At 38.0% G+C, this 25649-nt stretch overlaps 1 protein-coding gene across 13 annotated transcripts; it reads right to left on the bottom strand.

The window, feature by feature from the left end:
• Window positions 1-7894: 7894 nt before the first annotated feature.
• LOC107765449 (pentatricopeptide repeat-containing protein At4g33990) lies at window positions 7895-25187 on the bottom strand. 13 transcript variants are annotated; one of them, XM_075225197.1, is made up of 9 exons: window positions 24885-25187; window positions 21804-21969; window positions 15248-17842; window positions 14806-14927; window positions 14534-14729; window positions 9116-9245; window positions 8962-9017; window positions 8661-8729; window positions 7895-8443 (listed from the first exon to the last, which is right to left on the bottom strand). In XM_075225197.1, the coding sequence occupies exons 2-3, from the start codon at window positions 21908-21910 to the stop codon at window positions 15391-15393; spliced, it is 2559 nt and encodes an 852-aa protein (XP_075081298.1). In that variant the 5' UTR covers window positions 21911-21969; window positions 24885-25187; the 3' UTR covers window positions 7895-8443; window positions 8661-8729; window positions 8962-9017; window positions 9116-9245; window positions 14534-14729; window positions 14806-14927; window positions 15248-15390. The 13 variants fall into 13 exon arrangements, with proteins under 13 accessions (XP_075081298.1, XP_075081302.1, XP_075081294.1 ...); XM_075225201.1 differs by having other exon boundaries at window positions 7895-8398; XM_075225193.1 differs by adding an exon at window positions 14110-14162 and having other exon boundaries at window positions 7895-9017.
• Window positions 25188-25649: the final 462 nt, after the last annotated feature.

The raw sequence follows: 25649 nt of genomic DNA, 5'->3' as shown, positions 1-25649 counted from the left end.
TATGACGAACTCCATATTTTTCCAATAGCCATGCGAATGCTCTATTGCAGAAATGGGTTCCGCCATCACTGAGTATAGCTCTTGGGGTACCAAAACGTTTGAAAATGTTCTTCTTCAGAAAACCTAGTACCCCTTTAGCGTCATTGGTCGGGAGAGCCACCGCTTTGACCCACTTGGAGACATAGTCAATTGCTACCAATATTTACTTGTTACTATACGAGCTGACGAATGGCCCCATGAAGTCAATCCCCCACATGTCAAAAATCTCCACCTTTTGAATTGTGGTCATTGGCATCTCGTGTCTACGAGATATGTTGCCAGTCCTTTGGCAATCATCGCAACTTTTAACCCAAGCATGGGATCCTTGAACAAAGTAGGCCAGTACAAGCCTGACTATAACACCTTAGCTGTTATCTGAATTCCTCCAAAGTGTCCACCATATGGTGAAGCATGGCAAGCTTGCAAAACAGAATGTTGATCTTTCTCGGGGATACACCGACGGATAATGTTATCTACACATATTTTAAACAATAGAGGTTCATCCCAATAATAATATCGGCAATCACGAAAGAACTTTTTCTTTTGAATTGAGGAGAGTTCATAAGGTACAATACCACTTGCTAAATAATTAGCAATATCAGCAAACCAAGGTGCCTCCTCCATTGTCATTGACAATAATTGTTCATCCGGGAATGTCTCTGTTATATCCTCAACCTTTACCTTCTTTTCAGCTCCTTCCAACCTTGAGAGGTGGTCAGCTACATGGTTCTCTGTCCCTTTTCGGTCACGTATTTCCAGATCGAATTCTTGTAACAGAAGAACCTAGCGAATCATGCGTGGCTTTGACTTCTTTTATATCAGGTACCTAATTGCTACATGGTCAGTGTAAAGAATAACTTTAGAGCCAATCAAGTATGACCTGAATTTGTCGAATGCAAAAACAACAGCCAACATCTTATTTTCTGTCGCAGTGTAATTGAGTTGTGCATCGCTTAACGTTCTGCTTGCATAATAAATCAGGTGCATCAGTTTACCCTTTCGCTGCCCCAAGACTGCTCCTATGGCATAGTCACTTGCGTCGCACATGAGCTCAAATAGTTGCTCCCAGTTGGGTGCAACAATGATGGGTGCAGTCACCAATCTCTTCTTCATCTCCTCAAATGCCAACCTGCAATCATTAGAAAACATAAAGGGGTGATCCTTTTCAAAGAGTTTGCATAATGGGTTAGCAATTTTGAAGAAATCTTTTATGAATCGCCTGTAGAACCCGGCGTGCCCAAGGAAACTTCTCACCGCCTTGACTAAAGTGGGCGGTGGTAGTTTTTCAATCACGTCAACCTTAGCATGGTCGACCTCAATTCCTTTACTGGACACTCAATGTCCCAGGACTATCCCTTCCTGTACCATAAAATGGCACTTCTCCCAGTTCAACACTAAATTTGTCTCCACACATCTTTTGAGCACTCTTCTTAAGTTGTGAAGACAGTCTTCGAATGAATCTCCCACCACAGAGAAATCATCCATAAAGACCTCCATAATATCCTCCATCATGTCTGTGAAAATGGCTAACATGCACCGTTGAAATGTCGTCGGTGCATTGCAAAGCCCAAAAGGCATTCTCTGAAAGGCGAAGATGCCATAAGGACAAGTAAGGATGTTTTCTCTCTATCTTCGGGGGCTATTGATATCTGATTGTACCCCGAATATCCATCTAAGAAACAGAAGTGCGATCGCCCGGCCAGCCTATCCAACATTTGGTCAATGAAAGGCAAGGGGAAGTGGTCCTTCCGGGTGGTTGTATTCAATTTTCGGTAATCCATGCAAATCCGCCATCCCATGACTATGCGAGTTGAGATCAACTCATTGTTCTCATTTTGCACAACAGTCATTCCCCCCTTTTTCGGCACACATTGGACTGGGTTGACCCAATTGCTATCAGAGATGGGGAAGATGATTCCCGCATCTAACCATTTGATCACTTCCTTCTTTACTACCTCTTTCATATTCGGGTTCAGCCTTCGTTAATGTTCTCTGGAAGGTTTGTGCCCTTCTTCCAAGAGAATCATGTGCATACAGAAGGCTGAGTTGATACCCTTTATGTCTGTCATGGTCCAGCCAATGGCAGTCTTACTTTCCTGCAGTACCTGTAAGAGTTGTTCTACCTGCACATCTAGCAAACCGGATGATATAATAACAGGCAAAGTAGAATCAGGGCCTAAGAAAACATACTTGAGGTGAGCTGGGAGCGGCTTTAACTCCAGCTTGGGTGGTTCCTCTACTGATGGCTTTGCTGGAGGTGTAGCCCTTTTTTCTAACTCAAGGGACTCGAACTGAGGGTCCCTTTTCCAGAATCCTTGGCCTTCAAGTGCCATGACCTACTCAGCTAACCCTTCACCATTCATCTCTTCTAAATTTGTCAGACATGCCTCTAATGGATCTTTAGCAGTCAGGGTCACATCATCTTCTTGCAGAATCACATCCACTGCCTCCACTAGAGAGCAATTAGCATATTCACTAGGTCTCCTCATAGATTGCTGAACATTGAATATGACTTCTTCATCGTTCAGTCTCATTTTTAATTCCCCAGTCTCACAATCGATCAGTGCTCTCCCGGTGGCCAAAAATGGCCTACCTAAAATGATAGGTATCTCCTCATCTACCAGACAGTCTAGAATAACAAAGTTTGCAGGGAACACAAACTTCCCCACTTGCACCAACACATCATCAAGAATCCCAGTAGGCCTTTTTACCGTGCGGTCAGCCAGCTGCAGCAGCATCGAAGTCAATCTAGCTCTGCCAATGCCCAGTTTGGTGTATACAGCCAGAGGCATCAAATTTATGTTGGCTCCCAAATCACATAATGCCTTTGCAAAGGCATAACTCCAATCGTGCATGGAATAGTGAAGCTACCTGGGTCTAACATCTTTTGAGTCATCGGTTTTGTCACTACTACGCTACAGGTCTGCGTCAGAGTCACTGTGGATAGGTCCTGAAAATCAAACTTCTGTGACATTAGGTCTTTCATCATCTTCGCATAACCTGGCATCTCCATCAAGGCATCCATCAAAGGAATATTCAACTGAATTTGACGCAGCATCTCTATGAATTTCTTGTATTGATCTTCCTTCTTTTGTTTTACCAATCTCTGAGGGAATGGTGCTGGTATCACCCTTTGTGCACTGTTTGTTGTCTTCTCTCTGTTGGGGTTCTGTGGCATAAGAGGCACCACCTGCTCTGCAGCTTGTTCATTTACCTTAGCGTTACCCTTTTCATCTTGACCCTGTTCAACCACCACTTTAGTCAGATTTGATGGTTCATCTACCTCTAGAGGAATTGGAGTGAATGGCGTAGTCTCTTTGCTGGCTTGTGCAACCTCCTGCTCTTTGTCTAAATCTCTCCCATTCCGGAGACTTACTGCCATCAGCTGATTTGGGTTTGGCTCCTTGGGGTTAATATTTGTGTTCGCTGGCAATGTTCCTTGGGGGCGGTTTTTAAAAGCCATAAACAACTGCCCCAACTGAGTTTCAATGTTCTTTATAGTTGAATCATGTACTGCCAACTTTTCTTACATCTTACCATTTGTCCCAATGAGTTGCTGGAGCATCCCCCTAATCTCTACCATGTTGTTATCTTGTTGCTGAGGAGGTGGTTGATATGTCAACTGTTGTTGGTTCTGTTGTGGGTAGCCATGTTGTCTCTAGTGGTATGGCACCATTTGGCCTTGAACTTGCATGCCCCCAGGCTGAGGCATGTTAGGTCTATTGCTGATTTGGTCCCGGTCTCCACTGTTGTCCTCCTTGTCTCTAACCCCCAAAGTTGTTAACATAATTCATATCTTCCCTTGCCCCTTGATTTTCACCTTCTCCACTCCATGAACACATATAAGACTGATTAACACAGGGTGTACACAGTCCTTCATTTGTCGTGTCAACAATATGCACCTGTTTGGTACCCATCTCATCTATCTTCTTTGTCAAAATACTCATCTGAGTCATGAGTGTGGTCATGTTCTCTGCATGCAAATTATTTGGGTCAAGAGGAATTGAATGCACTATGGGTGACAGTGTTGTACCTCTAGTCATCCACCCCGAATTCTGGGATATCTTGTCAAGAAGGACTTTGCACTCGGTGAATGTCTTACTCAAAAATGCACATCCAGCTTAAGAATCCACATTGGCCTTTAGATTGTCAGCTAACCCCATGTAGAATCTCTGGCCAAGCATCTGGTCTGGAATGTCATGGTGAGGACACTTCAACAGCATCCCTTTAAATCTTTCCCAAGTTTCTTCCAAGGTCTCAGTCGGCTGTTGCTTGTACTGCAATATTTCATCAATCTGCATTGCAGTCATGTTGGGTGGGTAGAACTTATTTAGGAACTGCTTTACTAATTCCTCCCAGGTGACAATGGAATTTATTGGGAGCGAATTCAGCCAAGTCTGAGCTTTCCCAATCACAGAGAACGGGAACAGTAATAGCTTGATAGCTTTTGGGGTCACATTTGGCTGCCTTTGAGTCACACAAATTGACAGAAAATTTTTCAAATGTTGCTGAGGGTCTTCAATGTGTAGCCCGGAGAACAATCCCTTATTCTGCAGCAGATGCAGCATGTTGTTGGTGATCTGGAATGTCTCCACTTGAATTGCGGGCACAACTATGGCAGTTGTCAGCTGTGGGTTGAGACCAATCATTAAGTGCAGCTTCTGGCACAAGAGATGCCACCACTCTGATGTTTGGGTCAGCTGGCTCATCCCTGATGTTTCCGTTGACGTTCTCTACGTCACCCATGTCAAATTCAAGCTGGTGTGGTTGTTGTGTTTGTTGGATCCTTCTGTTGGCACGGTTCAATGCCCTGAATGTTTTCTCGGGGTTTGAAAGTCCTACAAGCAGTTCTCCAGTCCTCGAAGAATTTCTAGGCATACACCTGAATTCCACAAGAGTTAAAACGTTAGAATTTCAATGAAAATTGTTTAACACCTTTGAAATTTGATTTGAACTAATAATTTTAACACTACTTTTAAGTTGTAATAAATAACACAGTTAGTTCCCCGACAATGGCGCCAAAACTTGATAACGCCCAACTATGCCTTTTAAAGGACAAAGCAGTCACTGCAAATATAATCCGGTTTTTAAGTCCGGAATCGAATCCTCAGGGAACTAACCTATCTATTACCCTTTTTGGCAATGTTATTATCAACTCAATCAATCTCTAGATGCAAGATTTTTGATCAATAACGATTGGGTTTTTGTTTAACTACTTCGACTACTATTAAAAACAACGGTAAGCTAAAACAAAGATAATTCAATGGTAAAAAGGTCTAGGGCAGTGATTTCCCCAATTGCTAGTTTAGGTCCTGACTCTTCCGCTATAATCTCGCCATAATACTCTATGAGGATTAAGAGCTATGGGTTATCGTAATTCTCTCTCGATAAACTACAATAATTTACTAGCGCATTCTCTCGAACTACTCTAGCTGACAATAGTTATGCCACTCTAAAGTATCCCACCAAAGTTTTGTTATCTCTAAACCCACTTTTAAGTTCAAGTAATGAATCTCTTCAATTACCCAAAAGTGGTGTTGTTCAACCGCTGTCTAACCTAATACTCTTTCTCAAGCAATATAAGGTAATTAAACACGATTAATCAAGGGCCCATTCAATTAATCACCATACAAAACGTAGTTGAACAATCATATCATAAATCTGGCTCGATTATAACAACTTGAGTCAAAACTTCAACCAACAATTGGTTCCATCAACCCTAGATAAGTATTTAGCTACTCATAACAAAACAAGAGAAAACTACTAAATTGTTCAAAATGTAAAATTGCAAGAATTAAAAGGAGATAGAAAAACTTTAATGTTTTGTTGATCTTCTCACACTTGTTCTTCCTCCAAAAGTAGTCTAAAATTAGCTTCCCCCTTCAGTTGGGCGAGTTTCTAAAGCTTATAAGGGTTTTACAAAAGTTTTCCCGAAATTACACTTTGGTCCTCAAACTTCCAGCTGCGTGAACAGTGCACCACGGTCGCGGCCAACCGCGGTCGACCGCGGTGAAAGCTGACCTTTCTGCCTCACTTCAATAACCTGTCGCGGTGCCACCGCGGTCGCGGTGGCCTTCTTGCCCGGGCCATTTATGCTTCTTTGTGTTCGGGTACTTCTTGAGTGGGTGTTTTTCTTCACATTATCGCCTCCAAAACACTTCATGTTGCTTCCTCTCATATAATATTCCCTGCTAAATAAGAGAACACTATTTAGAGCATTTTGTTGGCAATTTATCTATAAAACAACAACAAAGTATGGTCATATTAAGGTGTAAATATCAACTATATCGCCTACTATCACACTGGTTCTTTAGTATTTACAAGATTAGGATTTTATTATCTTCTTGTGAATCATGCCTGGCCGCAGTGAGATAGTTACTAAAATTAGATTGTTGAATGTTTTATCCCTTATTCCTATTAACTTATAACTTTGAAAATTGAGATCATTCATTGGGATTTTCAAATGCAAAGAAAGTTTTATTTTCTAAGTTAAAATTTAATCTCTCTTTTCTTAAGAGCAAAACTTCAATTCCTTTCTCTTAATAGTATGATCACGATTTTTATAACAAAAACATGAATTTTTTGGATAGTTTTTATTTTTATCGGGTAAACCGATAACCGAACTGATAAAGATCGACAACCGACTAACTGATACCCCATAACCGATAACATTCACAACCGACCCGAACCGATCGATGCCCACCCCTAGAGTGGGTATCATTTAAACTTGTTAGAAATAGTATAAGGAGGTTGTATATAACATTTGAAGTCATTTAATGGAGATTTGGACTGCTTTTGAACAAGAATTGCAACTGCAAATCGTGGAGGAAGTTCGTCTACAAACGTTTGTATAAAGGTGTATAAAAGTGTATAATAGTGTATAAGATGTGTTTATACACTCATATACACTATTATATAAGATTATACAAAAAACTGACTTCGTCTTCTTCCTTGCGTCTTTTCTGAAATTTAACTCAAATCTACTCCAAATCACTTCAAATTTAAATTTTGAACTCCTTTTGATATTTTCAATCAATTGGAACAACACCCAGTCCAAACAACTAACAAACTCAAAAAATCATATTTTCGAAAGCAAAGCTTTGAATGACCTTCAATGGTGGACTTCTACTTTTTAATTTTCTTACATTGCAACCAGGTGACACAGGGGGAGGCAATCAGATGACAAAGGGGAGAAGCAGAAAATACATGACCCCTTGAAGCATATGTAGAAGATGTGAGAAGAAAAGAGAGTGAAAGCAATGGTTGTGAGAATACATATTTAACTCCATAACTTTTAGAAGCAATGGTTGTAAGAACACAGATTTTGAATTTGCTAGTACTTTCAAAATATGTAAAATATGGACTAGATTAGATAAAACTTAAAAAATATGGGCCATTTTTTATTATGGTGTGAAGTCACGTATATTTTCTTGTAATTCTTTCTAAAATTATTGACCTTGGGATGCTACAATTTGGGTGAGCACTTGAATAACTCACGTAAGATCCACATTAGAAGAACTTGGTTCGGAAGAGAAGACTAGAGGTGGATCATGAATGGCATCGGAGGAGATGGAGGAGGAACTTGCTAGAGCATTTCACGTGATTCACATAAAGACTAAGAAGATGACAATGCATATAATTTACCATGGTTAAATGATTAAAATTCATATACAAAACACATGTCATATATGTATTGATTTGGTATAAACACCCGATGTAGGTAAGATTTCACCGGTGCGGGGTATCGAACAGTTGTTTGTAAAGGGCTGTGCACCGCAATAGAGATAGTGAAACGTGGAACCTGCGAAGATTAAATGACAGCATCATATATGTATATATATAAGTACCTAGGAGGTACAAAATAGAGGAGATAATCAACTCATATTCAGCTCTTAAGGAGTCAATTAAATACATAAGGTTCCCTAAATCCTTCACTGTATCCCCCCTGTTCCAAAAATACAAGTACTAAACATCTATCTTTTACAAAAGCAATATGTTTTTCTTTCCATCAAAACACTTATGATTTCTCTCTAACGAAATAGTCCAGATGACCCACTTCAAGATTTTACATTTCTTTGTAGCCCGGCCCCTCCTCGTTCCATGGCAACATGAGGATTTCTGTCGGAAGATCTTCCGAATTAATAGATGTATTCTCCTAATTTTTGACTAGGTAGCAAATTTCTAACATCGCACTTTGTTCGGGACCATCAACAATCTCTCCTCTGACTTGTTCAAGCTCCTGCGCATGAGTGTTGACGGTGAGAGCTTCCTCATACTGTAGATCTTCAGTGAAATTTCTCTGTCGCCGATCTGAGTTGTCCCCAAAATCTTCATTAATTCTAAGAGTTCTTTAACTCATCTGAGATTCCATTCCATTTGCCATAGCAGGAGATAAATCGATCAACTAACCAAGAAGTTAGCAAAGTTCAAGTATTTCCAATTACAATAAAGGCATAAAAATCTAAGAGTCCCTTAATTACATAATTCTAAAATGGTAGATGTGCATGAACAAATAACACTTGTACAAAATGAAGCCCTTGACAATAAAGGAAGAAAGAGCACAGATACACTTGCACAACATGAAGCCTTGACTATAAAGGAAAAAATAGCATAAACAGTACCTGAAAGAAATATCGGGCTCAATCTAAGAGAAGACATCAAAGTCCAATGAGTAAAAGTCCAAGAGTTTTCTTCAGAAAAAAGAAGAAAAAAAGTCTAAGAGTTAGCTAAAAGGACTCAACAGGTGACAATTGTTATAGGTTAGATTTTTTAATTCTTTTCTTATTCATTTTTGTTTTTTGATTTTGTCGGGAGTAGGGAGTAAAAGGGGAAAATGCCTAGACATCTCCAGGTGCAACCATTTAAGAACATCAAAAGAAGGCCACTAAAGCATTTGAGATTACATGTTCGAGATCTACTTACACAGCACGAGGTAAAATCATAAGTAATAAGTTTAGGTTTTAGCCCATTCGCATGACCTAATATCAAAAGTTTCATGAGACATACACAAATTTAATGAATGGTTTCAAAAAACATATACAGCTTTGTCATACTCAGTAAATCACAAAATTCTTACCAGCAAATTCGATAGTATCCTCTTCTGCAGAGCTGGTGAATTGAAGCATAAACAGTGGTTGAGTTGGTCAGCAGGAGTGCAGGACCAGCACAAACAAGGGACGGATATACAGTACATGAATCTGTCCAGTCTGCAACAGGAAATATAGAAAGTAATGATATAAGTGAAAGCTCCATTTCCTGATTTTCGTTTTTAATATGCCCCACATTTCTCGGGCGGACAAATTCTTAAAAGGTAATTGATAAATTATATATTAGTTTGAAAATGGAAAAAAATGAGCATGTCACTGCCTCACAGTAGACAAGCATATCAATTAATTTTAGAAACTTAGCTTACTTAGAAATGTCTGGTAAGACCTTAAAACTAACAAATAGATACGTACTCTTGTTTCGAAGAGAGAATTTGTTATGGTGATTTAAAAGAGTCTAATATTTCTAACTTTACTTGCATCAAATGACAGTTATGTAACTACACCCACTAGAGAAAAGTAAATATTTAAAAGAACGAAAGAATTGCCTTCATAAAAATCTCTGTTCCATTATAGAGTTCGGGATTCATCATTCACAGGACAGTACAACAGCGTGAGAAGAACAAATAAATTTCCTGCAGCACCTATACCATAACGATATCAACCTTAAAGGTCAAAATTTCTGTCTAGAACTATGGGCACATGTTACCAGTAATCCCCACATGAACAAACACCATCCTTGAAGTGATGAAAGCGATTAGAGTCCCTCACAATAATCTCTCTCTCTGTTATCTTAGAAATAAGTTTAGTCACATTGTGGCAGTCTCCACAAACCCGCAAGTTTTTATAGATCCGTAAAGGACTTCTATGAGGAGTGTTAAGAATTCCATAAGCAATAGCCAATCTCTCACTATGACTTCAAGTAGCTTATTTTGTTGAGCTGCCAGTTTACTAAAGGTCTCCCTGTTCCACTCTGTGATGTCCTTTAATCTTCTCAGTTTTTGCATTAGGATGAAATCCGGACTGCCTCCAATTGAGTAACTTTGCCACCAACTTTTGATGTTATCTGTAAAACCTTCTACTTGAAGCCACATGTTTTCAAACTTAAAATAGGAGGGGTTTGCTTCCCAATTCCCACACTCCAGAAGTAAAGGCCTGTGGTCAGAGACTACTCTTGGCAGAGCTAGTTGTTTAATTGCATTAAAATTCTCATCCCATTCATGGGAAATTAGGAACCTGTCTATTCTGGATGCTTGCATAGACTCTGCCCCCCTGAACCATGTATAGTAAGCCCCCAAGAGAGGCAAATCTATGATATCCAAGTCCTGTATTGTGGTTGTGAACGATCTCATAGCCCTTGACCTCCTAACACAATTGTATCTTTCACTCTCATATTTGCACACAATGAAATCACCCCCTATCACCCATTGCTCATCCCATATGCCCCTGATGGCTGCCAATTCATGCCAGAAAACCTCCCTCTCTGGGTTCGTGTGAGGCCCATATACCCCTGTAAAACACCACCTAAAATGCTCTTGTGTACTTTCAAACATACAAGAGATAGTGTATAGCCCCTGATGAACCCCTTTGTTTGCCCAGTATCTTTTATCCCATAGCACTAGAATACCACCACTCCTCCCTTTTGATTTCAGCTCTACCCATTCAACCCATATGTTCCCCCCATATTTGTCTTATCCAAACGGGTGACCATTCTTCCACTTTTGTTTCTTGTAGACACACTACATCCGCTCTCCATTTTTGAACTAAAGATTTGATTGTAGTCCTCTTATCTGCCTCATTGAGGCCTGCACATTCCAACTAAGGATTTGATCTTCATCCAGAAAATGCTTTGCAAGTCCTGTCCCTGTCCCCCGACTTCTTACCATCTGAATTCATCCCCCACTTCAATCTTTCCAGTTCTAAAGTTTGTTTTTTCTTCCCCTTTTTACTGGCCTTGATTGCAAGTTCTTGTTTTTGAATTTGTTCTTGTCTTCTCTGTTCCATTTGAAGAACCATGCCAAGGATCTCATGTTCGAACCCAGCAGCATTTATCCCAAAAGCTTTGCATGCCTTTAGCAACACAGATTTTGTCCATCTTGATGTCTCAATAACAGCAGGGGTGTTGATATCATTAGATGGAACCAATGAAGAAGACCCCGTTCCAGACCAAGGAAGAAGAAGAGTATCACAGGAGGAGAACTCTACATCAGAGCTACTTACTGTTTCGAAGTCTTTAATCCGAGGAGGTCTTGGAATGATCATGGTCATCGGCTATGCTTCATCATCTGCTTCCGATGAAATATCACATGCAATTCCCATAGACTGTTGCTTTTTTCTAGAGCCTTCTGTATTTGCAATCTCGACTGAAAGAGGATCGAAGTAATTTTCAAGTCTAATAGGGCTATTTTTACATGTGCATGGGTCCAGAATTGGCCCGATAGCCAACCATTCTTGTCTTGTGGCTTTCCCCCTTTTATTCAGCTTGGGCTTGGGCCCCTTAGAATAATACGAACGGTCCAATTTAAGGCCCGAATTATTAACAGCCTTTTTGCCTTGTCTTCTGGTAGGGTTAGGGTTAAGCTTCTGATGACGTGGTGGAACCACTTTTATAGGGGCTACTTTAATCAGATTTGAATTAAAGTTAATGTGACCGCTGGGTTCTTTGACTTGGACCACTAGATAATACATAGACTCCTTCGCTTGACTCGAGGAAGCCATGTCTGCAACTTCCTCCTTTCTTCCTTTGACAGTAGCAACGTCGCCGGTAAAGGTGATTAGTTTGGCTACCTGATCCTCCAAGATTGAGATTTTATATCTCAAATCGCCAAGTACCGGTCTGCTTCTCTTGGGGGATCCAAATCTCCTCTTTTTACACAGATTCTAGCCCAAAAAAGATGAGAGCTCCACTTTTTACACAGATCTATGCCAACAAACCCACCACATAGATCTTCGATGTATTGAAAGGAGCTCATTGTCCAGCCATGCAATGGAATTCCAAAAACTTTCACCCATCTTTGGTTGACCTCTTTACTCACCGGAGAGGTTCCAGTTACTGGCGACCACCAATCGAGGGAAAGATGACGGCCATTCCAAAACCAGTCACCGGCCTTCACTCTAGCAGCCTCTTGTTTTGATGGAAACTCAAAGAGAAATTTATTGTGCGTCATGGGTGTGACTCTGAGGCCTGCCGTTACCTGCCATCTGGTGACGAACCATTTTTGGATGACTTCAGTGTTGGGGCTTTTGTTGAAAGGGTCATTGAAGCATCCGACCAAGCACTTCGAAAGAAAATGGAGATTCTCATCTGTGACTTCATTGGGGGCCTTCACATTTCGCTCATCCTGTAGCTTTGGCCATTATGACATTGCAGTAGCAGTTAGAAAGGACTTGTTTTGCAAGTCAGAGATTGTCCTGTATTTGTTGTTTGAAGCTTCCCCCAGGAACTGTAAAATTTTCCCTGCTATGTCCCCCCATCCCCTGTTGTAAACTGCCTCTGGTACTATGATTGCTGCTTTTCCAGCCCCCATTCTTGTTTCAATTCTGATGTATCTGCCATAACTGTTATAGTTCTGATAAACCCTGTAAAGGTAAGTCTGAATCTTCCTTCCCCATCTCCTGTAAAGGTTCCCATATCCCCGTGAAGCTTGTTGTAATTGTTCACATACCCATCTGAGATTATCTTCGTCTATTGTAATTCTGCTTGTAAATCTCCGACCACGCTCTACCCATGTGTACCAGCCTTCGCTTTCTTCGAACAATTCAAAAGATTTATCCCCTGAGACAAAAAAGGTCTTCCCTCCCATTAGATACGGGAGAGGGCTCACCGGAAAGAGAGTTAGAGAGAGAGAAAAATAGGAGGCACATATCCCAAGTCAGAGCACTTTTCTCATACTAACATTGAAGAGCCCTTAGTCAATCTCTAGTTTTTTTCAAGTAACTCTTACCACAGATAGAGAAAATGAGAAGTACGAAATAGAAAAAACAGGTTTGAAGTTTTCAAATTCGGGAGAACAAAATCGGGATCTGTAGAGTTCTGATGAGACCTCTTCAAACTCAATCTAAGAGAAGACAAGTCCAATGAGTAAAAGTCCAAGAGCTAACTACTTCGGAAAAAAAAAAGAAAAAAAAAAAGTCCAAGAGTTAGCTAAAAGGACTCAACAGGTGACAATTGTTATAGGTTAGATTTTTTTAATTCTTTTCTTATTCATTTTTGTTTTTTGATTTTGTCGGGAGTAGGGAGTAAAGGGGGAAAATGCCTGGACGTCTCCAGGCGCAACCATTTAAGAACATCAAAAGAAGTCAGTAAAGCATTTGAGATTACATGTTCGAGACTCCAGAATACAAGTCCTAGATATCAGCTACTTACACAGCACGGGGTAAAATCATAAGCAATATGTTTAGGCTTTAGCCCATTCGCATGACCTAATATCAAAAGTTTCATGAGACATACACAAATTCAATGAATGGTTTCAAAAAACACAGACAGCTTCTTCATACTCAGTAAATCAGGCCCAAGGTGGTTGTAGAAGGCAAGCCTAAAAGGACTCCTAAACCAAGAACCAAAAAGCAGCCTGGTTCAGTGGAGACAAAAACAGAAAAGAGGAAGTATGTCCGAAGAAACAAGGTTGGCAGCCCTGCACCCACTTCTGCTGAAGAGTTAAACAATACAATTGATGAGGGAAAGACTCCTAGTTCCAAAGAAGCCCCACCAGCAAAGAGGAAGTACGTCAGAAGAAATCAAGTTAAGAAGAGCACAGAAAAACCCTCTGAAGAGGGGAGCAGTGGAACAACTTATCTGAAAAAAGTTTCTCCTAGAAAATCCTGCAGGAGAAGGTTGAATTTTGAATTTGAAAGACAAGCAAGTGATGAAAACTCATCATACAGGCCCTCAACTTTGGATTTGCATGTGAATCAAACCGAATCAACTGCACAATTTGGACAAGGTATGGAAGCCCCCAATGAAAAGACAGTAGTGGGAACAACTTATAACATCAACTGTTCCCGGAACCAGGAGCTGAGAAATTACTTGTCACAGCATGAAGTGCAATCCCTTGGTTCTCCATCTCTGGACAAGGTTGGCTGGAATCATGATGAAGTCATGGTTGGTAATCAAAATGAAAGCACAAGAGGAAATTATAGAATCAATTTTTCAGATTTAACTCGTGATAAACAGGCAAGCATACTACAAATGACACCACAGAGCTCGAATTGTTCCACCTGCAGCAGCAGCACATGCTTGCCACATGGGAAAGGCTTGAAGAGACAGCATTCATATAGAACTGATGAAACACAATTCTACAGCTTAAATGCCAGAGGAGTGTATTTCAATTCCATGCAGGCTTATCAAGCAATCCTTCCAGCAAATGAACCTGAAGTTTATAGTAACCTAGGGATGCATTGTCCTGCAATTTACAAGAAAAAGAGAACAGAAGAGGGCCACAGCATCTTACATTAAGCATTTTACTCGCGAAATTAACCACGTGCCTTCATCGCAGTGCAATATCAGTGGTTCCCCTAGCAACAATTCTTCAACCAATATAGCCTACAACAGACTGCAGAACTCCGATTTTGTGCCAGCAGTTGTGGAAGCAGAGAAGTTAAGGAAGAGGAGATCAAAAGGCGCAACTCAAGTGCATGAGTTAGCATCTGTGCATGAAATTTACAAACAATTTCAGACTTCTACATCCAAATACGCTACAAAATGCAGTCACAAAATTCTTACCAGCAAATTCAATAGTATTCTCTTCTGCAGAGCTGGTGAATTGAAGCATAAATAGTGTTTGAGTTGGTCAGCAGGACCAGCACAAACAAGGGACGGATATACAGTACATGAATCTGTCCAGTCTGCAATAGGAAATATAGAAAGTAATGATACGAGTGAAAGCTCCATTTCCTGATTTTCTTTTTTAATATGCCCCACATTTCTCAGGCAGACAAATTCTTAAAAGGTACTGCCTCACAGTAGACAAGCATATCAATTAATTTTAGAAAACTTAGTTTACTTAGAAATGTCAAAAAATAGATACGTACTCTTGTTTCGAAGAGAGAATTTGTTAGGGTGATTTAAAAGAGTCTAAAATTTCTAACTTTAATTGTATCAAATGACAGTTATGCAAATACACCCACTAGAGAAAAGTAAATATTTAAAAGAACGAAAGAATTGCCTTCATAAAATCTCTGTTCCATTACAGACATTCACAGGACAGGACAGCAGCATGAGAAGAACAAATAAATTTCCTGCAGCACCTATACCATAACGATATCAACCTTAAAGGTCAAAATTTCTGTCCAGAATTATGGGCACATGTTACCAGTAATCCCCACATGAACAAACACCATCCTTGAAGTGATGAAAGCGATTAGAGTCCCTCACAATAATCTCTCTCTCTGTTATCTTAGAAATAAGTTTAGTCACATTGTGGCAGTCTCCACAAACCCGCAAGTTTTTATAGATCCGTAAAGGACTTCTATGAGGAGTGTTAAGAATTCCATAAGCAATAGCCAATCTCTCACTATGACTGGTAAGGATTTGTTCCTTTTCGTCATCCATAACATCTTGTAATACAAAAGTATAGTCTGGAGTATAACCTAGGGTCTTCATCTTAGCAGTTAAAATACTTAATTCCTCGTATATCTCATGGCACTGCGGATGAGATTGATTTCCTGTGTAAAAGACTTCAATCTTATTGTTCATTTCAATTGAGCTCCATCCAGGAGTCTTCTTCAACCCCCTGTCTCTAGCCAATGATCTCACTTCATTCACCCCCTCCCATTTCCCATAATTAGCATAGATGTTAGACAACACGACATAGTACCCAACATTTTCCGGGTCAACTTCAAACAAATTATCTGAAGCCAATTTACCCAACTCAACATTTCCATGTATTCGACATGCACCTAGAAGAGCACCCCAAACTGAAGCATCAGGCTGCAAAGGCATGCTTTTTATAAAACGGTATGCTGTTTCTAGGCGCCCAGCCCTAGCAAACATATCAACAATGCAACCATAGTGCTTTAGAACAGGTTTGATGCCAAACTCTTGCTCCATCATATGAAAGTATCTTTTACCCTCATCAACTAATCCTGAATGGCTACAAGCTGACAATAGAGATAAAAATGTTACATGATCTGGTTTAACACCTTCACCCAGCATATCATTGAATAGTTTCAGAGAAACCCTGCCATTTCCATGAATACCATGACATGATATTATGGCATTCCAAGGGACTGTAATCATCCTAGGCACCTCGTAAAACAAAGACATGGCATCATCCAGTCTTCCACATTTACCATAAAGGTCAATGAGGGAGGTACCAACAAAGACGTCCAAATTCAGAGCTACTCTGAAAACATGCCCATGAGTCCTCATTCCTTCTCGCAACGCACCTAGATGAGCATAAGCTGGCAAAATGCTAACCCAAGTTCCTTGGTTTGGTGCTACGTCATCACATTTTTTCATCATGTTGTAAAGTTCAATAGCCTCACTTGCAAGACCATTTTGAGCATAACCTGAGATCATTGAGTTCCAGGACACCACATCCTTAACCAGCATCTCGTCAAAAACCTTACGACTACAATGAATAAAACCCAATTTTGCATACATATCCACAACAGCATTACACACAATAACGTCCTCCTGAATCCAACATCTCCTCAATATAAATCCATGAATTGATCTGCAGCAATGGAAACTTTTGGTCTGAGCTGTACTAGAAGCTAAACTCACTATCGTCAACAAGTCAGGCTGAATCTCATTTACCATCATCTCATGAAAGTATTTCAGTGCCTTTTCAGGTACATTATTTTGCTCATATGCAGCAATTAAAGAGTTCCATGATATTAAATCTCTTACTATCATATCATCAAATACTTTTTGTGCATGTCTTAACTCACCAAATCTGGCGTACATGTTTATTAAGGCATTCGATACAAAGACATCTAATTCTAGGCCATGCTTTATAACATACAAGTGAATTAACATCCCGTGCACAATATCATCAAGCTGCCCACATATAGGAAGTACTGTTGCGATAGTCACCGAATCCATTTTTATACCCTCTAATCTCATCTCATTCAACAGGCTCAATGCCTCTATAGCATTTCCATTCTGACAAAATCCAGATATCATAGCATTCCAACAACCCATATCCCGAAAAGGCATATTCTTAAAAATTTTGAAGGCAACAGTAGATGATTGGAAACGGCAATACATATGCACCAAGGAGGCAGCTACAAACACATCCCACTCTAAGCCAAGTTTCGAAGCCCAGCAATGTATTCTTGCACCATCAAGTATATTACCGCAAGCTTTCAACACTGGAGGGAAAGTGTAAAAGTCAGGCTTAACATCAGCCGTGGACAACATTTCATTCAAACAATTCAGAGATTCACGGAAATTGCCATTACGAACATAAGATGATATCATGGAATTCCAGATATAAGCATCTTTATTCTCTATCACGCAGAAAGTCTTCAGAGACAAAGAAACATCACCCAAGTGAGCATAAAGATTCCCAAGTCTAGTGCCGATAAAGATACTCTGAGCCTTCCCTGACACAACGAGAAGGGCATGAAGGCACTTCAAAATGTAGATTTTGGTACAGGATTTGAATAAATGCTCAAAGTCTATCTCTTTTTTCCTTCTTGCAACACCATTTGATAACACCTCATTGCAACTTCTACTTGAGTATAACTTGCAACAGAAAGAGAAGAATGGTAGAGATTTTGTGGAACGCCCACCTTTGAACGACAGTAAAAATCTGCAGAGACAAAGCCGAAAATGAAATCAATACGAAGACCCAAAGATTACATGTTAGAATTCTTCCCCTCTCTTTGGAAAGTACAATAGGAAGAAGAAAACATCATATCAGTAGTCAACATGCCATGAAAATATAAAGAACAGAATGGGAAGTTGAAGCCACCACTAATGCAAATAGGATAATAAATAAACAATTGAATTATAAGCTCCTCAAGATAACATGCAGAATACACAAATTGATGTTAGAGATCACATGGAGCTAATGTGTATGCGGTAGATTTTGAGGCTAGACTTAATAGTTACATCTGAGAGTTCATAATGACTACCCTCCTTCAAAAGCTAGATCTATTGGGTTAAGCACTGCAACCAGGTATGCGAACAAATTACCTAAATTAATAGAATTTGAGACGGTAAAATTCTTCTTAAGTGTAAATGAGACATACTTTGTTTGTAAATCAGACTGTAGGCATTTGAATGACTAAAATATTTGCTATCAAAATCATCACTAATATCCTTCTATGATCCCAACTTTATCCTAAAGGATACATACACCATAAATTTCAAGAGGACTCCTAGGATGTGCATATATCTTGACAATCTACATGTTCCGATGCTTCCCAACTTACAAATCTTGGGATATGAATCTTTTTTCTTTCAATTATTCACTTCTTTCAGAACTTAAATGAAAGAGGTGAACAATCTAAGACTCTCTTTGGCTTCTTGAGACCATACCCAACTATCAAGACACTTGCATTTGAAACTCATATTCGACCAATTCATCACTTCATCCTTTTGTCATAACTTGTTCATTCAGAACCCTTGAAAATTAAGACATTCAAATGGTTCTTATGTTCACGGTAGTCTAAACACTAATCAACTCCAACAGTTGAGAAGGTCTTGTAAAATTTTTAAGTTTCAATTCTTATATGTGCAAGAATTCCAATGAGATTCGGCCCACCTGCTCTTTTGGAGTTTGTGGCAGTTACATAATTGGTTTCAGTGAGGTAAAGGAAAAGGAATGGACAGTGTTTACAAAGAGTTGCATTGCATACTATTTACATTTCTTTCAGTGGATCATGTGTGGGCTAGAAGGATGCCGTAGTCGTTTTTATATCCCTCGACCTTTTCACTAAGGAAATTCGAAGTCTCTGTTCTGCTAAATGTTGTGTTCTATTTTTAATTATAGCATTAATTCTGATTTCCGCGAACAAAACATTTGACTTAGCTCGTAACATATAGCCTAATCCCTGTTTCTTGTTTGATTTTGTTTAAATCTTAGTTTGAATTAGCTCATATCTATCTTAGAGACCTATTGTTTCAAGAGTTATAACTTATTGGGTTGCCTATTATATAGGTACGACCTGCATATTTTATTAAGGACAGATAACTTGTCGAATTGAACTGATTCTACACAATCTCTCTCTCCCTACTTCCTCCTCCTTCACGTTCATTTACCCTTTATCTCTCCCTCTCTCCTCCACTCTCCTATTTCTCTCTCTCTCTCTCTCTCTCTCTCTCTCTTTATTTCTCTTTCTTCTTGCTCTGTTATTCTTCTTTATTTCTCCCCTTTCTCTTGTTTTCCGTTGCCTTTTTTCCCTTCTCCATTTCATTACTACAACATTCATTTTGTCTAGCCCATCAAAAGTAAAATACAGCAAGTCTTTCACATATTAAAGATTGAGATTGTTATCACAAACTAGTATCAGAATTTATCAGTCCAGACTGGTGTAGCAGCTTATGTACATGGCTGCGAGTGTCAATTCAAGTTATTTGTTTATAAGGAACAAAATTATGTCAATTTATGTTAATATGAATTGATAAGCTTTAATGAAACACATTGGTGCTTGTGCTTGACAACAGCTTGAGGGTAGGTTCATTATCCCCATCTAGCCAGTGCTTAGGGTAGCTTCTCAGAAGTTATTAAAATAATCTAGGACGACTTACCACCATAACATTGAGAATCTAGCAAATATTAATTACAATGGTTTAGGTTCCCGATGGGGTATAAGATTTTCTGTAACTGGTGTCACTACCTATGGATGAAACTTGTTGTATCATATGAATAGTGCTCGTAAGTGAGCAGATTGGGTTGGGTTTGTGCGACCTGCCCATATTCAATACGGGTTGAAAATGGGTAGAGTGATGGATTATATGGGTCAACCATATATTTTGCACCTTCAGCTTTTTAGCTTAAGTAAACCTCTGCGCTGCAAAACAAAAACTATAGATTGGTCTTATTATAACCAAAAGTCCAAAACTTGAGTAATTCCAAAATTCACACATAATTGTAAAACTTGCCAACACTTAAGAGAGACCAGATGTATCCTACTGCTATTCATAAACTAAAACAAACCAAAAAAAAAGGACAAAATATCATCTGTTTTATAGTTGTAGAGTCGAGAAAAAGCTGGTGCTGGACAAGAACTAGCGAAATACCTCTTTCTTTTTAGATGTATCTGCAGTCTCAAATTAAATGCTCAATAAATGAAGGCAAAGTGAAGCGAAAAATGAAAAATGAAGGCAAAAATAAATAAAAATAATTAAAAGGAAGAAATGGAAAAGGAGAATCATCCTATGAATCAAATCCACTCTTTTATTCAAAAGTATAACCAACAAATGTCATCTAAAAACAAATTTCCAAATTCAGACCTCAACGCCCAAAACCCCTTTTTGCAATATGAATTTCAACTGTTTAGATGTTCTCTAATATGCAAACATATCAGATCAAGAAGCAGAAAAAGATATCATTAGCAATATTAATCTGATATTGAAGATTCTAATCAGTAAATTATGTTCTTCCTCAACACTATCAAAAGGACCTCAATCAGGCTCATATCACTAGAAATCAACGGCGCAGATTGCCTTACACCATCAGATTTCTAAACCTTATGATCTAGCAATGCATAATGAGCCACGTGTCTCTAGTCAAATTCCCTCTCCCCTATAAATTCCGCTCACGATGAACCACTCGACATAGGAGGATGAGCTGGTGAGGTCTCCATTCCCCAAGTAGATAGAGAGCATAAGAGAAGTAAAAGAATCAGATTTTATTTACACCTAGAATAGGGGAAATGGGTTGCCCCGTTCACTCATATTTATTGTGGTTTAAATGGGTTAAGCCATATTTTACCCAAGTGACAAAAATCACTCACCCAACCCATATACAGTTGGGCAGTTGTCAAAAGAATTGAAATTTTGCCAGCACTACATACGGATGAAGTTTATGATTGATGGCCATGTGATTAAAGTTTGAATAGTTCCTTCAAACCAACGGAACTACAGGTTGTCAGTACTTGAGGCCTTACTTCATTTGAAGTTGTCCTATCAATTGTATTATATACATCATTCGGTGTTTGTGATTTCAGTTTGAGTACTCCACCTGTTTCACTTATATTTGTTAGATGTCCTCTCACAAAGGACTGCGTGCTCCATCAGCATTTTGCAGAAAAGCAGCAAATCCGAGAAAAGATTTTTGCTCAATGAGAGAAAACCTGTTAGGGGATGCAATTCAAGCTGCAACCAAGTAACTTAGCCCACATGCTTGTCAATATCTATGTGTATGCTGGGTATGTTATTGATAATGGTGTAGGCTAGGTACTTTTCTCCAATTGAACTAATTATGCCTTATTATCTGGGGAAAAACTTAACCAGCATGCAAAATGCTTCCCTTAACTCTTATAGTTCTTTATTACCTAATTATCAAAACTAATATAGTTCTTTATCACCTAGCCAAGAAAGAACAAGAGTTACTAGCAATTAAAAAAACCATGGAATATCATTTCCATGTTTGAACTTTGTATGCCTTAGAAATTCAAATTAATGTCCGCAATTAAAATCTAAACAATGTTAGATAGATGTCTTGCCACACATCTTCAGTCAAAGAAGAAGAATTTAGATAAATGTTTGCAGTACTATTATACGGATCCAGCAGAGAAAAGTTAAACCACATTGTTCTTACCCACCTCTGTGACATAGCAACATTGACCTCGGCGCTGACATGGCGCTGTTCATCCTGACAAGATATTGGCAATCTCTTTACAAGCCTCTTTGCGCAACCAAAAAGCAGCATCAGTTGTTTCAGCTAAATTTACATTCTCCAAATACAGCATTTCCATTCCTACATACTGACTGAACAATGTTTTTTTTTAAGTAAGAGCATTATCATTGAAAGGCATCAAGAAGATGCAAAGTAGTTACAACAAACAAAAGCAATGCTAGCTCAAGTACAATGTTGGCTAAGCTAAGTTCAGGGAGCTAACAAAATCCAAAAAATTGATTGGGCAATTTACAGGTGAAATTCCCCCTGTACTGAAGAATGTTCAGAATGTTCAGAATGTTCGCATCACATTTTTACAAACCACATCATGATCACTAATTTTTTTGAGAATGGTAAGGATAAACCACATTATAATCACTATAGGATCAGTCAAACTTCTATTTTTTTTTGCAAATCAGAATAAATATGCATTAGCTGCCAAATCAGGAAAGAGAAAGACTAAGCAAAGAAGCTTGTCGTTTGTTTTCTTGTTTAAATCAAGGCTGGAATTTAGACTTGTTTAACCCTTTGGCTGGAGCTAATCACCCAAACCTCATCTCTTTTTTTCCTATTGTCCTGTCCTGAATATTCTTGATTTAGATCAATTTTTGCAATATAAAATTAAGATTATGGAAATAAACATCTAATCTTACAGGGGAATTCTGCCCTTCAGCAGCTGTATTACTACTTACTGGTACTATTCCCTTATTGCAGTTGAGAGAAAGGCTAAAGGCAAAACATGTGTCAAAGCATTGTTTATTAGAAAAAAAATCAGTGAATAATAGTAGGCCTCCGAAACATGTGTCAAAGCATTGTTTACCATACACTGCTTAACTTCTGAACTTTTATAATGAGAATTGTTTGTTAACATTGTTTCTAATATTCAATCCGATAACAAACCTCTAAAGTTATAATGTTATCATTCTTCTATTCTTATCAAGGTTGATGAATTTCTACTGAGCTTCTTTTAAAATAACTTTATTAGCAAAAAAAATACAGAGCAACCGACCTATGTAATTTTCATGAAAACCTAAAATGTTGTGTTTGCTACCCCTTTTAAGGTCAGGGAGTGGTATGAATTACGTACTCATGTAAACTGCATATTCAGCACGAATGAAGCAGAGAGGGAAGATATCTACCAGTTGGACAAGAGATAACACGCTAAAATTGAACCAAAAAAAACAGCATAAAACCGAGAAAAGAAAGAAAGACAGTGAAGTTTAATTTTTGTTGGAACTAAAGTGACTATTCATCCTTCTTAGAACCATAGTTAGAAGATTAAATTGAGAATTGACTGAAATAGACTCATAAGGTCCTAACCTTAAATCAGTTTAATTTCTCACAAATAATACATAATCGGAACATATACGAAACTAGTATTGAATATATATATGGAAGCTACATCCATGATTTCCCCTCAGAATAAAAGAAAGATCACAACAACAAAGTGATTTAAAGGTATTTTTTGAAAAAAGTGATCAAACTCGAAAAAAGGAGGAAAGAAAAAGGCGATTGATTTGGCCATGTATGATATATTTAGTATAAAAATTTAACTATATATTATCATAAAAGAAAGAGAGTTACAACAAAAAATAGTCTTTCATTAGATGAAAAATAGTCTGATTGCAAAATTCCTACAGTAACGAAAAAGGTCATGCCTAACCATTTACTTAACTTAACCAGAACACTAAGCAAATAGTATGTTTTATCAATCAGAAGTTGCTACTTTTAATGGTTTACTAAAGGCGGGTTAATCCATTTATACTGAAAGAACAAACAGGACACAAAGTATAGACATTTCAGATAATTAAATCAAATTACCTCTCTACCTCAACATCATTCTATAGTTGTAAAATCTCCACATTTAACCAAAAATCGTAGCAACTTAGACATAAGTATTTTATACCGGCCAAAAAAAAATCGCTTAACCAGACAAAAAATGCAAGTAACCTAAAAGAAAGCTAGCAAAAAGGAATTCGAAACTTAGTTTCAAGATCCAAAGAAAACTGAAAAGCAAAACATTCAAGGAAGAGAGCTCAAAAATCTAAGGCAAAGAAAGAGAACTAATAGATTTGAAGCAAATATATCCTTGAGATACTTTAAGAATTCTTCATCACACTTAGATATAGATAAGAGTCATTTTCACTTAATTGAATGATCGTTACTTGAACCAAGAAAAATTTACAAGATTTATTGTTTGGAGGAATTTGAAATTGTGACATAAATAGGTTAAATAATATACTCACTAAAAAACTTAGGAATGCCATCAAGAAAGCCAATAAAAGTATTTTAACTCGATTAGAGTAAAGATTATATCCTTTATAAAAGTAAAAAAGAATTTTAATTTTTGTATAAGAAATAGGGGTTATCATACATGGACTTACAATGAAAGTCCACATAACAGTTCACTAACAAAAGCTTAATTAGAAAGCCAACAATAACCAAAAGCACAGTAGATTGAAGTTATGGGTAACATGGACAGCTGATGGAGGATTGAACTGAGAGCTTCTGATCGTAAACTGAATAGTCAATCTCTAGTTTTTTTTCAAGTAACTCTTACCCCAGATAGAGAAAATGAGAAATACGAAATAGAAAATACAGGTTTGAAGTTTCAAATTCAGGAGAACAAAATCGGGATCTGTAGAGTTCTACTGGGACCTCTTCAAACTCAATTACATTCGATCTTGCAATATTAAACTTTAAAATGTGATTCCAGAAACATAATTAAACTACTTGTGCAGACCCAACTGATTGTCAAAACATGTAAACTCCAGAAAAGCATATCAATTCAAATAATACTAGAAAGTAAATCAAGATATGAACAGCCCATAAGAATTGTTTGTACGCATTCAATCAGACTATATTGCTCAAATACCCCCAAATATAAAAATAAAAATCAAAGACTAGGGTAACAAGGAACATTAAAACTGAAAGCTTAATTCAAACACACAACCAACGAATGTGGTTATCCCAAATTTATAAATAAATAAAAAATAAAAGAACTTACAGCGATGGTGTCTCCCACAACTACCAGCGACAATTTTCAGCGAAGAGATGGAAGAAACTTTGGTTGTGTTTTGGTTCTTTCTTAGCGTCAACCTCTCGTCTTCTTCTCCTTCTTTCAAGTTATAATTTTAATCGAAACCCTAATTGAAAAATTATAGAAATCTCAATCACGCATAAATAGTATGAACGCCAAATTGGCTCTCATTTTTTATTTATTACGTAAAAGAAAATTATTGATAAGTAAAGAAAAAAAAAATAGAAGGTGAAAGAAGAGGTTTTTGGCGGGTTTCACCGAAAATTGAGGGGAACATGAAGCGGGCGTTTGGACTTTGGACATAAGAATTGTAAATTTTCAAAAAAAAAAAAAAAAAAAAAATTAAGTGAACATGATATTTGAAAATTAGTGGGCGTTTGGACATAAAAATTGTAAAATTCTAAAAAAAAAAGTGAAAAATAAAATTCAAGTGAAAATAGTATTTGAAAATTAGTTGTGTTTGAACATGAATATAATTTTGGGTTGTTTTTGAAGTTTTGTGAGTAATCTGAGTGAAAATTTTGAAAAATGGTTTTTTGGAGTTTTTCAAATTTTCAAAAAATTCCAAAATGCATCTTCAAGTGAAAATTGAAAATTTTATGACCAAACAATGATTTCGGAAAAAAAATAAAAATAATTCGAAAAAAGGGGGAAAATTTCTTATGTCCAAACGGGCTCTTAGAGTTGTGTTTGGACATGAATATTATTTAAGGTTGTTTTTGAAGTTTTGTG

This window comes from Nicotiana tabacum, chromosome 11 (genome assembly GCF_000715075.1).
Source record: "Nicotiana tabacum cultivar K326 chromosome 11, ASM71507v2, whole genome shotgun sequence".
In the NCBI taxonomy this organism is placed as follows: Eukaryota; Viridiplantae; Streptophyta; class Magnoliopsida; order Solanales; family Solanaceae; genus Nicotiana; species Nicotiana tabacum.
Note: the sequence above shows the minus strand (reverse complement) of the source record. Positions and strands in the feature narration are given on the sequence as shown.

Bases quoted from the DNA above. Each gene is read 5' to 3' on its own strand.
- LOC107765449 (XM_075225193.1), bottom strand. From the start codon at position 21,910: ATGCTGCTTTTTGGTTGCGCAAAGAGGCTTGTAAAGAGATTGCCAATA. The intron at 17,843-21,803 runs GTGGGTAAGAAC...TTGTCTCTGCAG, and splicing joins AATGTTGCTATGTCACAGAG to ATTTTTACTGTCGTTCAAAG.